Here is an 18,330-nt window from a genome sequence, read left to right as displayed (position 1 = left end):
ATAATATTTCTGTATCTTTTACCACAACTGCTCTATGTGTATGATATGTGAAATGTATATAAAAGGGTTTTACAGTTCTTGGGCGTAGATTTCACCTCCTGTGTAACATTAACAGCTGTAGGGTTTCAGGTTAATTGGTATATGCTATAAATGGTTTCTAGCAGCACTGTGCTGTGTTCACTCTTTAGGTTTGTGGGCAGAAAAATAATAGTGTATTCTCAGCATCTTTTGTAAGGGCCATCTGAGTAGTGCGGCAAATCCTTTTCTTTCTTTCTTTTGCCGTCGCTAAACATTTAGCATTAAGGTACATTCAGGAACTATAACGACTAGCTCAAACAGACTGTTTATTTTAGCATGTAAAAACTTGTTGGTGCCATCATAAGGTTTGTCCCTTCCTTTTGAATTCCATTTCTCTCCTGATATCTTAGTAGGGCAGTCAATTGCTTACTGTGCTGTTTGCTGCTTTTCCTTTGCCCGTCTACAGGCGGCTAGTTGCCTTCCGACACGTGCGAGCTGTCAGCAGGGGTCTTAGGAATGTGAAGCACTCCCTGCGTTGTTGTTGATAGCACTTCTGCTGTGCCCTGCGACATCCATTTGTACACTCATTTTGGCAAGGCAGAGACAGTGAGGTGGTGTGAGGATGAATCTCACCACTCCTGTTCAGTTCACTTGCTTTGTAAATAGTTTAAGATCAAAGTTGATTCAAACCAATTATTGTACAGGTGTAAAGTCTCCTGTGAACATATTTAAAAAAGGAAAAAGAAAACACACAGTATGACCTTTTTTTTTTTTAGGGGAGGGGTCGCCTTGTTTTGTGTGTTGAAGTGGCCCTTGAAGCTGGGCGACTTCCAGTGTCTCCTTTATTTATTTGTGATTTGGCCTTGAAAATGATGTAATGAAATAAACAAGTGTGTTGTAAGTCATACTACTGATACTTTGTTATTTTAGAGGTGTGTGGTTTGTGTTACATACCTTATCGCAACCTGTGTAGCATATTGTGCGACCGATCCTGTCATGATTAGAATTCTCCTGAAACCGGAGTTTCTATGGCAACGAAAGCCAGTGTTTCTGTGCGTGTGTGTGTTTAAGTGGATGAAGCTGTGGTGTGTAGACACAAAGAGAACAAACAGTGCTGGAAGTCAACCTTCAATCAGAGCGAGTAAACAAAGTACTTTTTTTTTTTCTCTTTTAGTGTTTTTCTCAATATGTTGGATCACAGGTGGAAGATAATTTGAAATAAAAGAAGAAGCCCTTTCTCAATACTCCTCCCACTTACATCTGTTATACTGCTGCCATTTGAATGGCTCTATCTGCCATATGGGCTACAACTAATGTGTTGTTGTTTTGATCCATCTGCCTCTTAATTTCTTAATTAATGGATTCATCTGTCACTCTGTCAAATAACACAAAAATAGTTTACAAATCTCACATTTTCCAAAAAATCAAGTTTTGAAAATGTGCCTCAAAGAAATCCTCAAGAAAAACAGAATATTTCAAATGTGTTTTCTCCATTAAAGTGACTAAAAAATTAAATGTCATTGATTTTACGCTACTTTTTTTTTTTTTTACATTTATTTACACAGAGCTGATGTAAGTCTGTTGATTTAATTGATAAAGAGGTGCTTGGTATAATGAAAAACTAAGAGCAGGAATCTCCTACTTGCAGTGCTGACTGTGCCTACATATACCAGGATGCATTGCCAAAAGTCTTCCTATGTCGCTCATATATTGCTATATTATTACTTTTTAACGATGTCACATTCACACTAGATTCACACCGTGATGGAAGAGGCTGCTACATAATGACGGAGCAACTGTGTTCAATCTCTTGCTCGATGAAACTTCCATCATGAAACCGGATTAGTTAATCTATTTAATTTAAATCCTGGATTTGCAAAGAAAAACTGGAAAGGATCTACCTAATGCACAAATAGACTTTTACAGGTTACTAAATCTGGATTATCTGAAGTAAGGACTGAGCAAAATCAGAACCAAAACAACAAACCTAATGAATCAACGTGATTGTTAAATGTTGTTTGTCTGACAGATTTTAAATTGTCACTTTTTGTTGCTGTGATTCAGTCGTCTGCCTGGATCAGGGTGATCTGACATCCGAATTCTTTGGAACAACTGGGCCCTGCTGTACAGCTGTACGCCTTGAGACTTACAAAGGTTTGATGAAAATGTGGATCCCAATTAAGTACAACATACAAAGCCTACATAATAAATGTAGCCCATTGCCTGCTCATAAACACTTAGCCCACCAAGGAAATTCATTGTCCGGAGTCTTGAATGTAATTGAAAAGGGAACACTTCCCGCACAGTGCTCACTGACAATGACAAACATCTTATGTACATTAAGAGCAGTCTGTGAGAACACATGCACATGATGCATGATGTGCCCGTCTGTGTGGGTTTGCATTTTATTTTCAATAAAACAGAAGCTATGAGACCACAGAGAGACAAACGCTCCATCTAACCCCTCCTCTCCCTCCATCCAACCCGTCGGGACCAAAGAGTGCGTCAGAGGCATAATGCTCCCTTCATTAGCCCACTGATTCAGACACACACACACACAGTCTCTACCACAAAGATAACAACAACAAGCAGGAGAAAACCGTGAAGGACATTTTCCCTGTTGTAAGATCTGTGTGTTTGCTTATCATCTATTTGCTCTCTGACACTTATCCAACTTTTATTCTCCGACTCCCCCTGTGTCTCCCTCGCCTGCCTGCTCTTCCTGTCTAGTTATGACTCAGAGATGCCCAAAGAAAGTTTTATCTGTGTTGGTGCTCAGCACGCACTCTCCAGTGCCTGAGCCAATAAGCCATACTGGAGTTTACCCAAGGATGAGTGGATATGAACTGGAGCTGCCTCATTTCTTTTGAGAGGTGGGTAGAAGGGAAAAAATGGAGAATAAGAACATGTGGAGCGCAAAGGGAAGGCTGGAAATGAGAATGATGCTGGAACAATAACAGTGCATGTTAGAGCCACTCAGGTACAGTGGGGTTTGGCTGGATTAGACATGAAGTTATTTATGGCAGGAAAGTAAACATTAAGCATCCATTTCCTGCATTTAATGCCCTAGGTTGAAAAAAAATCCCTTTTTGTCCAAATTTGCTTCAAAAAGGCCTGTTTTTTTTATTGTTGCATTACCCTTTAATCTATTGGACCCAGTTTGCAGGCTCGTACATCAAAGAAATCATCCCTAATTTGTGTAAAAGCCCTTAAATGCAGAACACATATAAAAGATATGAGAGAAACCAATTACGTGCCATAAAATGCAGTATAACATAAAACTTGTTCTTTTGATGTAGCAGCTTGCAGCGACTGGAACAAGCGGATACAGAATGTATTTCATTCTATTTCATGTTGGAAGGGAAAAAAAAAAAAGTTTTGTCTGACTTTGAAGCTGTGTAGGGGGCATATGAGGAGAGAGCAGGCAACATTTCTTTTCACCTACTATGAAGCTTATTGAATATGATGCTTTAGTTTTTGGTTATCTCTGTTTTGCACACTCCTGCTGTTTGTGTGTTTGGTGTTTTTGGTGTCATGCTGACCTTTGGCTGCACCTTGCCTTGCACAGGTCATGATGATGATGTGAGGGCCAAAAGTGGAGGCGGGAGACCTCTGAGGTCTGGAAATAAGAGATAGAGAGAGAGAGAGAGAGAGAGAGATGGAGCGCTACAAGGGGGAAGAAGGAGTTGAAAGAAAACGGGGGTTGATGATGGAGAGGGAGAGGCAACTGATACGTCTCGGCGATGACTCACCGATGCCGGGTATTTATAGCATCAAGAGGGAGAGAAGGAGGTGTGGAGAGGGGGGGAACGGATTGGAAGGCAGCCAGAGCAGCATCACTGCACAGCCCGACAGGGAGTGGTGGAAAGAGAAACGGAGACTGCAGAGATAAAGCAAAGAAAGAGGAGAGGATGGAGGGAGGGATGAATGAGAGAAGGAAGTTGCAAAAAAAAAAAGGAAAAGTAGAAGAAAGAAAAAAAAAGGGAGGGGAGGATGAATGAGAATGGATAATAATGGAAAGATGAGAGGAAGAAGTGTAAGAAAGAGGAGGGGTGACAAAAATAGAACAGTACTGAAACGAGGAGCAGCATATTTAAAAAAAAAAAAATCTCACATTAAAAACAATCTCTTGTGCAAAAGCAGCAGCTTGTTAACACAGAGAGATGGTGTGCATTCTTTAAAAAACGCACATTGTTGAGCTCTGGATATGATGACAAATGTATTGCATCTCTAAGTTGGTTTGCGATGACTCACATTTCCAAATACACACAGTTTGCCTGCAGCCTCACATCAAGACACTGGTCAAATGGAGATATGCAGAGGAGGACAGGGAACGGTGGCAGACTTTAATGAGCATAAAAATGACTGTGGTTGCTTGGACACAACGTCTCAAGTTATGGCAGTCCATAAAGCTGTTGCATGAAGAGCCAATTAAGGAGCCTGAAAGACAAAAATACAATTAGAAAGGCAAAAAGACTCCATGGACCATAATAATGGCGAGACAGGAATCTTTGAATTATGATTTTTGTCATTCATGATGCAAGTATATGCATCATTTTTTTCATCATATTCAGTCAGCATGACAACAGGATTTACTGTTACTTTATTTATTACAACTTGACCATTTGTAATTGTCTCACATATTACTTCTGTTTCCAATTCATCTCTCTTCATCAAAAATCACATCGTGTCTCAGCCTGTGGTGACGTCAACTGGTGCGTCACACTGCATCCCTCTCAATAGACACTCACATAATCTTTGTACGTGGGCTTTTACATACACACACACACATCCACAGTGAGGAGGAGAAGGGTGGGGGGATACACACACACACACACACACACACACACACAGACACACAGACACACACACAGACACACAGACACACAGACACACACACACACACACACACACACACACACACACACACACACACACACACACACACACACACACACACACACACACACACACACACACACACACACACACACACACACACACACACACACACACACACACACAGAGAGAGATACTGGCAGTGTGTTGAAAAGGGATGAGTCAGAACACCAAGGTGAAAACTTGCAGTCATTAAAATGAACATGTTCTAAAAGTAGGGGTGGGGGGATTAATAATGAGTGAAAAGAGCAGAATGAAGGCTAATAGGTTAGAGGAGGAGAGGGGAGTCAGAAAAGAGATGAGACTGTAGGCTGAGGAAACAGAGAGTTGTGCTAAATATTATTGGTGGATATATGCTCAACATAACAAACATGGTTCATTTTGCTGGAGGGAAGAAGTGACTGAGAAAGTGACTAAAATGTAGAGTTGAAGTGGGAGCCTTGTTGATCGTGAGGCTAAAGAAACTCTAAACTCTTTAAATAATGATGTTGCTTAGCTATCAGTCATTATCCATGAAGCCAGTTACCATCTGTCTGTATTTACTCATTAAACTGTGTTTCAGGCAATTCTTGGCGTCAAACTTTAGGCAGTGGGTGTGAAGCCCCCAGCCAATATCAGCAAGCAGGGTAATGGAATCCATAAAAATGTACTTAACTGCTGCATAAATTGTAAGGAAGAGGTAGAATGACAAATCCTATTTTTTTTAACCCGAAGGCACCAACCATAAGTCTCCAAAATAATTGTTTTCTCGATGACCATTGCTTCAAATTATTCACGGTTTATCACCCTCATCATTACCTGCCAGTTTTCAACAGTCCAATTCTTTTTTTTTTAAAGTGTCTTGAACAAATTCAGAGATAATGAAATCCTATGTAGATTAAAAGAAAAAAAAACAGTGCAAAGGAAAGTTTTTGGTCAGTACCCACATTTTGGACAAAGCCTTCGAGTTATTGCAGGCTGTCATTGCTGCTCCATATTTTATTGTGCAGAAATATAAGTGGTGATAATCTTCTTTTCATCAAACTCCAAACAAAAAAACAACAACAATAAATGCATGACTTGGAAGTTGCATTACTCAGAATGACCATTGGTAGCTGTCAGATTAAGGGATATGAAACCCAAACCCTCTTCTGATTTCCAGTAGCATTACGTGGACGTGCCCTTTTCAAAACGTCTTGGCTTGTGAAGAACTTCCACCTTCATTCCTCTCATTCTCTCCTTCAGTTTCCCTGTATCTTCCCTATTATGCTTAAGACAGCATACTTCTGTCTTTACCTCTCCTCTGTCCTAGTGACTCATTCAAAATATTGGCCCTTTAATCAAGCAGTTCTCTGTTCCTGGCTAACACCACCTGCTGCCAGAAGACAAGGACCATACTTAAAATCAGTAATTGGCACAAGAGGGAGCGATGAGCCTGAAGGGTACAACAGAGGAGAAAGAGTAATGAATGGCAAGGCGAGGCGCCGAGAACATAACGATCTAAAGAAAGAGAAGGAGGATATCAACCTGTGGGAAGAGAAGAAGGTAGAAACAGATGAAAGAGCTGGGAGGCTGCGTCACCATGGAGACGTTGGCTGCGACGATGGCGTGCCATGACAACAGGCGTGCCATTCTCCCACCGCCTCATGATGGGGTGATGGGGGGTGAAGTTGTTAGGTGGAGGAGGATGAATACAAAGGAGTGAAAGTACATATGGCCCTGTGGTCTCTCGCTCGCAGTGATCATAATAATATTTCCTTTTTTTTTTTTAAAGTGTGAGTTAAGACGTTCTTATGGAATTCAAGGCTGAAATGTAACCTTGACTCCTGGTTGAGTCATGGATCCTTGAGCCAGTGAGGCATAAAAACAAAAACTCTCGGAACACATAAAAGCTAAATCTGAATGTGAACATATGGACGTGTACCTCTGTGCCTTTGTGACGCACACAAGCCATTATTGGGCTGATATCACTCTCTCCCCGCAGCTTTGATTGACACATGGATAAACAGAAGCAGGGTCCCCACTGACTGCTGTGGGTTGAGAGACTGAAGGAGGAGGGAGATACTAGAGATGATTAAACTATAATCGAAGAGCCTAAATTATGAAAATTGTCTCTGGGTAAATGAAGAAAGAGTAAAACTACATGTGACATGCAAATATAGACCTTGCTGAAAATATCCATACCACTGTGTGCTAGAGTGGAGCGTTTCAAGGACTGCACATGCAAGAAAATGCAATTTTCAATACTTATTTGAGACAGTGCTGCAAGGATTCTGCATGACAATTCGGCAAAATGTGCAATGAGGTCAATATGTGCTCATCATGAATAGCAAGTAAGGGAGAGAGAGCAATCGAGTTCTGCAAATGTAAATATGTATTTAAAAAAAATATCCAATTAAAATAATTTCAAAACAAGGCAGAGAGAAAAGAATGCCATTTAGATTTAGGGCTTTCCCTAACTTTAACAAACTAAAGGAAATACATCATTCAAAATCAGCAAAATAAATGTTGAACTTTTTTGTTCTTTCTTATGGATGACTTTAGTTTAATTAGCACTTTTACAGATTAACAGACTAATTGTGATATTTGTTTAATGACAACCAGTAGAAAAATATAGAAACTGATTAATATACATGACTGTAACCAGAAAAAAAGAAGTTTATTTCATTAACATATTGTTAACAGCAAAAACATGAGCTGATTTCAGTGGATATTTATGTGTACTGGAAGTAAATGTAAATAAATACAGGAAACAAAGATTGTGATGTCACTAAAGAAAGACTCTCAATCTAATAACTGTGGTTTACCCTCTTCCTAGCTGTAACTCTAATGAATGAATGAAGAATAAGAGAGAGAAAGAGTATGCAGTATTACCAATCACTGCAAATGCTCCTATCATTTAAAGTGTCTGATGTGAGTGTGTGGTTCTGTACGGAACGATTCACACAGACAGCACATCACAAGCCCCAGAGGGGAAACAACGATTCAGACAGTGAATCTTTCTGCACAACAGGAACCTGCTGGGATTTGAGTTTTAAATCCTCTAATCCATCACTCAGGATCCTCATAGCACCCTGGGGGGCTGCAAACAGAACTGAAGAAAAGTGGGGATAAAAAAAAAAAAAAGATCAACATCTTTTTTTTTTTAATGAATCAGCCAATTATTATGTTTTTAATAAAATGTGGATTTTAAGTGAGCCCTAAACAATGCATACTTGAGATTACTAGGTACTATTTACAACACTTCTGAGGTGCTTGTACTTTAGCGTTTTATGGTACTTTACACTTCAATAGAATTCAAAGTGAAATCTTGACTGAAAGCTACATTGACTTGAGTAGCAAAGTTGCTATTTTCTTCCCCTTTGTTTTCACATTATTGCACTAGAACTTGTGCCTAAGTTTGTTTCGACTGTCTCGATGTTAAGGTGCTGACAGAGGTACGCTGAAGAAACACTGCATCATGCTTAAATGCATTCCTGTTTATTTGTCTGTTGCATAAACACTCACTTACGTCACTGGAGCTGTGTGACAAGTTATTTTGAGCAGTGAATGAAACACAACATTAGAGCATTTCTGACTCAGACACTTAAAATACAGTAAGAGCATGTGTCACAAATATTTGCCTTGATTTGGACAAGAAAGCTTTCAAATTACCTTCCACCTTAGCTTTCATTTGTTTAGAAAAAAGCTATACATCTTTAACTCCAACTTAACACGCGCACAATTTCATTTTCACCAGTCAGATAGTCAAATAGTCAGTTCATCTTCCCTCCGTGTGCTTGTTCATTTTACTCCTTAAATGCATAGCAGACAACGAGCATATTCCATTTCTTAGCTCCTAATGGGAATGCAGGAGAATGTAACCTTTAAATGATTGATACCAAAGTGCGATGGCTGCCTTTGTGACCTCTGGAGTCGAGGCAGTTTGTGAATGGAGAGATGGGATGACAGAAGTGGAGTGATGCTGTGGGATTATACAACTCATCCGACAAACATCACCACGCCTCTACTCCTTTGTTGGTCCCTCTCTCGGTCTCCTGGGCTGCGATTCAGTTTCTATTTCTCTCCTCTCGTTCTTTTCTCACAAACACAGATACATTTAAACAAGTCAGGATAGACAGCAGGAGCAGCAAGTAAGATAAACGTGCCTTTTTATACGAGACCTTCTGCAGGTCTCGTAGAAGCTCATCCAATCAAACATTGTAAATGCCTCTATTTTGAGTCTCCTTGACACCAGGGGTGGAGTAAGACGATTCACTGGACTTGAAATGTTGAGCACTATAGATAAAATTAGATGTGCAATGGAGATAAAGTGGTGGGGTTGGCGTAAAGCAACCTGATGTGGAGAGGGTGTCTCTCAGAAAATGTACTGTATGTGTTGGGCCAGTTTGTTGTATTGTGGTGTAAATGTGAAATTAAAGTGTTTGCTTGGGTTTCTGATCTCATCTCATCGTGATCTTTGTCACACCCCATCCCTGACCTTCCATCATCAGGTGCCCTGCTGTGGCCCTTTCATCCTCTCGACCTGCGGAATGCCGAAGCTGTTGGCCCCCAGCCGACATGGAGGGTGTTTATCAACCATGGAGGGGGAGAGAGAGAGAGAGAGAGAGAGAGAGAGAGAGAGAGAGAGCTGTTAAACTGCGACAGCAACTCCGCGGTGGTTTTAGTCAGTGAGTCATCGCTAGAGGGTTTAACTCTTTATCTGCCGTGACGATTGTGACGGTAGAAAACTGCGAATTGTTTTAAACCTAGTTTTCCATTATTACCCTTATTGTGAAATGAAATGTGAAACGTATTTTTCAGATAAAATAATCCCACATGTTGATGTTTGCATTAGTTTGTCATAACATAAATGGAAATGTCATGACATAAATGGAAAGGTTATACGTTTTAAGATTTCCTTTAAATATGTATATGCCAGAAGAAAAGCTCGACTCTTCTGATGGAAGAATATGAACATAAACAAATCGCTCTTTGTGAGACCTGGTTCTGGAGTCAATACATATGCTACCAGGCTTTTAAATCTTCCAGTCGATATGTTTTTACAGATCTCGACTGTTCAACAGACAGCAAAGCGAACTATTTTTAACACTGCAAGGTTTTTAGTATACCATATCATAAACCTGAATCATTTATATGGATTTTTTTTTCGAGCGGCTCTTGCGTGTGTTGTGTGATGACGCGGTGGTCAGGTGTCGCCTCATATAACGAGGGGAGCTGTCCAAGTGCTGAAAACAGAAGCGCCCAAGACCGCTACAGAGGAGATGAAATACACCTTTACTGCTGTCTGAGGTTTATTGCCAAAGGTAAGACGCAGATGCGATACATATTTGATTAGTTTTTAGTTCAAATGTTGTCTAAGATTGGAGGGCAGTTTTTTATACGTTCGCATATCTCAATGTAATGAAACACATCCTGGACAATAGATGGTTATAATGAGTTATAGCTACAAAGAAATGACGAGGAGGAGATGTAATCTTCTGTTATGGCTGTTGTTTGATTGAAATCGGATGTTGCGGTTACCCTTAACAACGCGGGGAGTGACTCATCCAGTGATGTGAATGTATCTACTCACGCGCTGCATCGTAATCAATTTGCGGAGCGTAAATCTCTGTGGTAGGCATACAAAAACCGGATCAAAACAGTCTCAGGCACTGTAAGGCTCGTTGCTTTCGAGTAGGTTTAAGCTCTCAATTTTAGGTAAAAGTAAAATTTGTGTTATTTTGTCAGTTATTACATTTTGTTCTCTCCAAATTCGCAGGTAATAGATTGCCTATAATGCTGCATTTCCACCACAAGTTGCCCGCGGGGGGAGCCGTGGTCCTGCTCGCCTTCCTCGTCCATGGCTGCACCGTGCAGGCTGCGTCTCTCCCCCGCCACTACAGGCTCCGAGGCGGGGAGAGTGAGGGGCAGCCGGCTGCCTACCCTCCCAGCTCCGACATGATGAAAGCTCTGGAGTACATAGAGAACCTGAAGCAGCGAAACGGGGGTCGACCTGAACCCGCGGATTATGACGAAGTGGAGAAGTTCAGGGTCCTGCTCCAGCTTGCCTCGCAGCAGGATGAGGCTCCCGGGGACCGTCAGCCTGCCCCCGCCATGCAGCAGCGACAGGACATTACCGCTGAGCAGCTGATGAAAGCCATGCTCAGGTCCCTGCAGGAACAGGCCGGGAAAGAAGCAAAGCTCAGCCCCGCGTCTGCGCCCAGGAACGACAGACGCACGCACAGGCACCGCACCAAAGACACGGAAGTCCCTGAGGGCGCGCCGGCAGACTACGGCAACTTCCCCAGACCCCATAAGAAATATCCGTTGATGTTTGAGGATGAGGAGAACACAGACGCCTCCAAGAGGGCCACCGAGGACTTGGATGAGCAGTACACACCCCAGAGCCTTGCCAATTTACGCTCCATCTTTGAGGAGCTCGGGAGGATGCCCTCAGTCACCGGCCAAAAGAGAGACGTGTTCGGGGACGATGATGAGGAGGAAGATGAGGGAATGAGCCTGAGGAACCCGGCCTATGAGGATGTGGCCGGAGGAGAGGAGTGGGTCCCCGTGGAGGAGCGGGAGGAGACGGAGGAGATGGAGAACGGGAGCCATGAAGAAATGGACAGGGCGCTCGGTGAGCAGGAAGAGGCGGAGAGGGAGGAGATGCAGCGCAGGGCAAGCCAGGACCAAGAGGAGGCTGATGACGACACAAAACTCGTGGACTACTACCTGTTGAAGGTCCTGGAGATGAGTGACCAGACACAGAAGAGGGACAAGATCGGGGAGCAGAGGAAGAGACTGATCCGCCCCTCCATCTTGGATCCCCGGACGGTAAAGGAGTTGCTGGAGCTCTCATTGAAGCTCCACGTCCCCCCACAGGACCTCATCGACACGTTGCTCACACAGGAGCTTAGGAAGCTCCACCGCGACCCCCACGCCCCAGCTCGTTACATGCCCGGCCAGACCCCCAAGATCCGGTACTTCAACCGTAGACTGCCAATTAAGAGCAAGCCCGCCAACGAGGACATGGACAGAGAGGACTTTTTGGACATCATCGGCGTGGAGACGATCAGTAATGAGTATCCCGTGGTGCAGAGACCACTGAAGACCCCCTCGGATAGAATCCCCGCGGTGGCAAAGCCAGCAGCAAATTCAGGTCTGAAAATCCCTTCATCATCCGGACGCAGGGAGAACCTGTTTTTATCTGAGCTTAATAAAATGCCCCTGAAGCGCCAGGCTGCTGCTGCTGCTGCTGCTGCTGCTGCTGCCGATGATGAAGATGATGATGGCGATGTAGAAGACGAGGTGACCACCTACTTGGCGGCGAAAATCCTCACCGAGTACCCCAACCCCATCGCCAAGAGGGACACGCAGGCACAGCTGAAGGGCCAGTTTCCCTATGAGCTGTACGAGCGGGCCCTGAAGGACTACTTGGGGCAAGCAGACGCTGAAAAGAGGCCAGTTGCCAAGAGGGAGACCGAGGTGGCCACAGAGGAGAATGTTTACCCCACAGAGATGCAGGGGAAAGAGGAGATTACCGCCAAAACCACAGCTCCACAAATCGCCGATGAAGAAGTGGAGGATGGGAAGGAGCACCGTGAAAAAACTGCGGCTGGGATGTAGCCAGACGCCTTGCAAGACGCAAGAAATTCAGATTATAGTATTTATACTGTCTCAGAAATAACGTTTTGTGGACGTGATATAGTTTACAAATTTATATTATATGATTAAAGCTTATACTAATGTCATTCTAATGAAAATGAACACAAAGAAAAGTCCCTACTTGCTGCAAGAACATTATAGAAATATTAAAGGTGCAATAGTGAAAAAGGCGTCCTCAAAATAGATGTGAACCTGTCTTTAGTCCCAAATTGCCTATAAATACTTTGATTAAAATCACAATTTCAATATGAATGCTGAAGTTATTAAAAGTTTTGTGACGATGTTCAAAGTTTGTTTACATTAATGTTGTTTGTAAACAGCAGGAATGGGCCTATATTTAAATTATTATTACCGGGTAGTGGCAAAAACACTTATTTTTCATCTACACATGTGAATATATCTGTTAAATATAATGCAGACTGGGCCTGTAAAACACACGCAAACAGTATAAAGACAGGAGAACTGAAGGAACATTGTGGGAGTTTTCATTATGAAAGAGGACAAATGTTGTTGTGACTCTTGCTATATTCAGGGTTAGTAGATTTAATGTTATTATTATGGATAATTATTTTCAAGTCTAACTAGCAGACCATCGCCTGCCTTCCAACCCTTTCATACTACGAAGCTCTGTATTGTTGGCCTAGCAGTGGTTGTGCTATGTATGCTCATTTTTAAACCATTTTGTACATGTTCAATAATGTGTGATGAATCACAGATAAATAAAGCATCAGCTGTATTATTTTTCTTCTTGCTGAGTTGTGTTGCCTTATTAAAAAAAAAAAAAAAACCTACACAATCCACTAAACTCAGCCTGGTTTAGAAATTACAGAAAGAAAATAAATTACAAATTTTAAATAAATGAAATTATTATAGGCACTTACGTTATTATGATCCCCTGATGATAAGGGGGAATTAACCCTCTTATGCCACTTTGAACCTATAAAACCTCGAAATTCCATTAAGTAGATTGACCTCTGTCTCTAGTAATTAAATAAATTCCTCAAAAGTCAAAATATTTGTACCAAAATACACATTTTAATGAAAAGATTCAACATCATACAAGCACATTATAAAAAGCACAGATATTCAAACACAATAGAGAAAACAAACACGATTAACTGAAAGTACAGATTCGAAACATTCCTATCATTTCACTCAAACTGAGCATCATGAAAGGAATCAGAATGAAAATGCACATCAAGATGATCCATTATAAATATTTTTTCCGCTCTTTCAACAATTTGTAGAGTTCTCGGAATGAATCATTCATGTTCAATATATTAACATGGATTTAAATATATCAGAAACACATTTACAAACCTAAAACAACGTCATTATTCAGATCTTCATACCCTGATCCTCTATCACGACTTCATTCAAAATCAAAAGGAATTAGTTTTAAAAAGCCCACCCTCCCTTCATTATAGCACACAACTATGAACAAACATTAGACTTACTCTCAAATGAAATTGCAAGTAGACATTCTTCTTTAGAAAATGTTTAGTCAATAAATCCATTTTTTTTTCATTTTCAAAAACTTCTGACTTACAAACAGTACATTTGGCATCCTCTATTCCTCCTCACTGTTACTGTAAGATGTTCTTTCTTTTTTTTTAACCCTGCATGGGTTAAAATGCTGGTTTGCTCATATACTCCTCCATGGTCTAGAAGAAGGCAGAACAGAACAAGAAGTAAGATAGACAGCCTTTCAAAACTGAATCATAAGACATTTAATATTCACAGGCAGGCACACATCCACACATGACCTGCTATTGAATGCTGAGCACACCAACACAAGGTACGTGACTAACACAAGCAGAACATCTAACCTTCTGTCCATATTCAAGGTCATCCAAACAGCTCCACCTCATACCACTCACTGATGTCATCCTGAAGCGATAATAATCAAAATGAATGAAGAGGCTACGCTGCACACAGTCCAAGTCTAGATTTCAAAGTGTTAGTCAGCCCTGCTCAGAACAAAACATCCCAGTTAACTACTGTACCACACAGAGCCACGGACCTACAGGGGGGAGAGGAGGGGAGCGGGAAGGGACAACCAAACACTAAATCTTTGGTTCAGGGAAATCTGTCCCACACTAGCAATAGCACTGACAGAGAGAGAAAAAGAGAGAGAGAGATACTATAGACACACAGGGGGAAAGAAACAGCAGCACAAACAAATCTGTACGAAGAGGAGCAACAACTAACCCGTAACAAGGAAGACAAAGGCACACCAGGGTCTCAGCAGCACCACTGTTAAGTTCACTCATTATGGCACACTGACTACTGCAACCACATACGCTTGATTCAAATGTAGTGTTTTTAAATTTCCACCAATTTCTGACATCTTAACCCTCTTAAGTAGCCCACATACAAGACTGAATTAAAAAAATACAGACAATCCACTACAAACTACATTTAGAAATCATATGAATGACCTATTTTAAGTCATTAATTACATGATCACACCACAGATGCAAAAAAAGAGCCACACCTTGTGTTGTGTTGTGTTGTGTTTAGGGTTGCAAAATTCCAGGACTTTTCAAAGTTGGAAACTTTCCATGGGAATTAATGAGAATTTATAAAATGGGAATAAACTGGGAATTTATAAAATTGAAGGTCGGCCCTTAAAGGGGAACTGAAATATAGTTGGGGAAATGTATTTTAGCATAGTCTTGATCAAAACAACCAGATTTCATGCAGGTACACTTGAATATGCTATTCCTTAAATCACATGCACATAGCACACTGCTTACTACAGTGATACTGAGGCCACGCCCCCTACATGCACCGTGCACCCTTCTAACACATGCATGTGTTAGAAGTTCTAGAACCCTGGACCACACTTTTAGCCCAGAGCACAAGACTATTGAAGCCACACATTTTAGCCTGTATACTACATAAAGGGAAGTCAGTTTTAAACTATGGGGCAATATATTTTAAAAATTTAAATCTGTTGAAATGTTTTTTTTAGCTGTATTATTTTGCATGAATGTCTACTTAGGATAAAACGAAAAGTTTATATTTATGCTATATTTATGTTTATATTTATGCTTGCATATGACACAGTTCAATTAAATTACCCTCAATTTCCCATGGAAAGTTTACAATTTTCAATATATTTCCAAAATTTCCCATGGAAACTTTCCGGAAATGTTCCACCCCTTTGCAACCCTAGTTGTGTTGTGTTGTGTTGTGTGTGTTGTGTTGTGCATGAGTGTGCGCGCCAGAGCATCTCACCTCCTGCAGCATGTCCGAGGCTTCGATGGAGCGGTTTACAATCTGTTTGGAGGTTTCTTGTATTTCGCCTCCCATTAGAAACTCATCCAGGATAAAATAGGCCTTCTCAAAGTTAAAGATTATGTCCAGCTCACAAACCTGGAGGAGGCATGATGGCGATTATTGATTCATATATTTGAAATAAAACCACGCAGAGGGCATTGTGTCCTCATTTGACTTTCACATTCAAACTGTTAGTGATCTTTCCAGTATGGGATAACAGTTAAATAATTAGGATAGGCTAAGGTAAGGCGGACAACATGAAAGAGCTTTTAGCTGAATTTTAAACATATGTTGAACGTAGGTACCAACCTCATATAACATTCATTAAATTAGGTGCATGCAAATACAAATAAACCCGTCTACTACTTATATTACTTTTAAGCAAGGTTTAGTTATTATTTCACGCCAGTTAAATAAAAAAACCTATGTTAGGGAAATGTTTTCCTTCAGGACATCAGTTGCAGTAAAAAAAATCCCAATGTATACAAATAATAAGCATACCACTACATTTCTGAAATCAAAAAGTCATTACAGGTCAGTGACTTGAGTATTGTGACAGCACTGTATGATTTAGCCAACACTACCATGAGATTTAAATAGGAACACTTCAGGCTACAGTTGGATATCAAATAAGAAAGAATGGGAAACACAATGAAATACATTGCCAAAGTATTTGTCCAGCAGCTCCACGTAGCGATGAATAACCTCCAGGGCCAACAGCTCATTCTCCTGGTTCTCAATGGCCAGGCAGAAATACAAGCTTGCATACCTGAAGAAAAGGTCATACTTTGCTTTTAGGCTTAAATAAACATAGAACTTAGTTATTAATTAAACGTAAAGCAGACTGTCGGTCGAACTACCAAGGAAGAAGATAAATTATCTAACATGTGGGGGCAGCTCCCACCTCTTGTAAATAATCTTTAGATCTTTCCAGTGTAGGAAGTTACAGGAGCGCGGTTGCCTTGACAACACCATGGTGGTCATGTCCCTGATGATCTTCTTCTTCTCACGTTCGGTTATGGGAGTGAACCACTTTTGCAGACGCAGCTTCCCCTGGCGACTGAAGAGCAACAGGAAGCGCATCTGACAACACAGACACACAACAGGGTCGGAGCGGTAGCTGTGATACATGAATGAACTGAGAGAGACACACAAACACCCCTGCACATATATACATTATTAACTACCCTTTCACACACACAAAAGGTCAAACAAGTAGTTTAGCTTGTAAAGGTTCATCAAACAGTAACTTCACTTGGACACACATGGACAAATGTGAGGGTTAAAAAACATTGAGGAAGAGGTAGTTTGGGGTTTCCTTGATACTCCTCAAGAGTTAGGACAAAGATGTTTCAATATTTCCTTCCTAAAGTTGGGAATACATTTGGCTTCATATCAGAGAGCACTTTTCCCCTGCCCATGTTGGACACAAACAGCTTCACCATTTCCTTGCAGTCTTCCTTTCATTGTTGTTATGAGAAAGACACAAAGGAGAATGGAAAAAGTCTTTTTGTCCTCCGAGCATTGATGGCATTTTTTTTGTGTGTAGAAAATGCCATTTGAGTCTCAAATTCTTGGCAAAACACCTCCCTTCAACTCTCGTCCAGACCAACAAAGAGCACAGGTGACTTGAAAATGAGCTGATGTTTAAAACGGGGTGATTTCAAAATAATGGCCTTGTCATATGCACATGCTGCAACCCAGGAAAGTAAATCTTTAGGATTTAAGAATAACAAATATAATTGCTTTGAAAGCCGTTTTAGAACAATTTGAGGGTTGAAGTAGTTTCATACAAATGAGGACATGAAAGATAAAGAGCCTAAGGATGATCAGGATTGATGCCACCTCAAGACTGACATTACATCCACATTTAACTTAAATGAAAGCAGGCTGAAAGCAGTGAAGGAACAGGTATTTCTAGGTGTGCTCGTATGTAAATTGATATGGAAAGCGTCAAACTGCCACCAGGGAAGCAGTCGAATAAAAGTGACGAAACCTGTTCAGCCGAGGAAGACCGGTTACGGAAATGCACACCTTACACCTTTACGTCGCTTAAAATGGGATCAACAATCAAATCTAAAAAAAAATAAGATCTAGGTTAAAATGTAAATAAAACTGTCATAAAAGGTGTCGGTATAACAGGAAGTAGTGTACAATTGTATTTTTTAAAGCTTCTTCAGCTACCTGTCAGCGACAACAGATGCAACAGGTGATCAGCTGTACGTAGACTGACGCTGTTTGAAGCGTAGGAAACAAACACTTACCATTTTGAAGCTGCGCCAAAGCTATAAATACACATCAAAAAATAAAAACACTTTAACCCTCACAAAGGGTCAAATGGACCGGCTGAACACATTTCTGTCCGTCGTTCACTTCAGCAAGCGTAAAGTTGGTTAACTCCGCCTCTCCGGGCCGCCCTGGGGGGGAGCGGTGCCTGCCGGACGCGTCACCAAACTTCACAACCATCTGGATTGGTTGTTTTTGGGATGTGTAACCCTGGGA

The 18,330-nt window shown here is 41.2% G+C and overlaps 2 protein-coding genes across 4 annotated transcripts; one reads left to right on the top strand and one right to left on the bottom strand.

Moving 5' to 3' along the window:
- Window positions 1-10,057: 10,057 nt before the first annotated feature.
- Window positions 10,058-13,287, top strand: scg2b (secretogranin II b). Of its 2 annotated transcripts, none has more exons than XM_079347624.1 (2): window positions 10,058-10,202; window positions 10,658-13,287. In XM_079347624.1, the coding sequence occupies exons 1-2, from the start codon at window positions 10,073-10,075 to the stop codon at window positions 12,502-12,504; spliced, it is 1,977 nt and encodes a 658-aa protein (XP_079203750.1). In that variant the 5' UTR covers window positions 10,058-10,072; the 3' UTR covers window positions 12,505-13,287. The 2 variants fall into 2 exon arrangements, with proteins under 2 accessions (XP_079203750.1, XP_079203751.1); XM_079347625.1 differs by lacking the exon at window positions 10,058-10,202 and adding an exon at window positions 10,441-10,572.
- Window positions 13,288-13,558: 271 nt separating this feature from the next.
- Window positions 13,559-18,259, bottom strand: ap1s3b (adaptor related protein complex 1 subunit sigma 3b). 2 transcript variants are annotated; one of them, XM_079347648.1, is made up of 6 exons: window positions 18,093-18,259; window positions 16,733-16,911; window positions 16,489-16,597; window positions 15,787-15,924; window positions 14,373-14,433; window positions 13,559-14,207 (listed from the first exon to the last, which is right to left on the bottom strand). In XM_079347648.1, exons 1-5 carry the CDS (start codon window positions 18,093-18,095, stop codon window positions 14,392-14,394), a joined length of 471 nt encoding a protein of 156 aa, XP_079203774.1. In that variant the 5' UTR covers window positions 18,096-18,259; the 3' UTR covers window positions 13,559-14,207; window positions 14,373-14,391. The 2 variants fall into 2 exon arrangements, with proteins under 2 accessions (XP_079203774.1, XP_079203775.1); XM_079347649.1 differs by lacking the exon at window positions 14,373-14,433 and having other exon boundaries at window positions 18,093-18,249.
- Between the last annotated feature and the right edge of the window lie 71 nt (window positions 18,260-18,330).

Source organism: Symphodus melops, assembly GCF_947650265.1.
Source record: "Symphodus melops genome assembly, chromosome: 7".
Lineage (NCBI taxonomy): Eukaryota > Metazoa > Chordata > Actinopteri > Labriformes > Labridae > Symphodus > Symphodus melops.
Note: the sequence above shows the minus strand (reverse complement) of the source record. Positions and strands in the feature narration are given on the sequence as shown.

Bases quoted from the DNA above. Each gene is read 5' to 3' on its own strand.
- scg2b (XM_079347624.1), top strand. From the start codon at position 10,073: ATGACGCGGTGGTCAGGTGTCGCCTCATATAACGAGGGGAGCTGTCCA. The intron at 10,203-10,657 runs GTAAGACGCAGA...CCAAATTCGCAG, and splicing joins TCTGAGGTTTATTGCCAAAG to GTAATAGATTGCCTATAATG.
- ap1s3b (XM_079347648.1), bottom strand. The intron at 15,925-16,488 runs GTATTTCATTGT...TGCCTCCTCCAG, and splicing joins TGGACAAATACTTTGGCAAT to GTTTGTGAGCTGGACATAAT. The intron at 14,434-15,786 runs GTGAGATGCTCT...TTATCGCTTCAG, and splicing joins CCTCGGACATGCTGCAGGAG to GATGACATCAGTGAGTGGTA.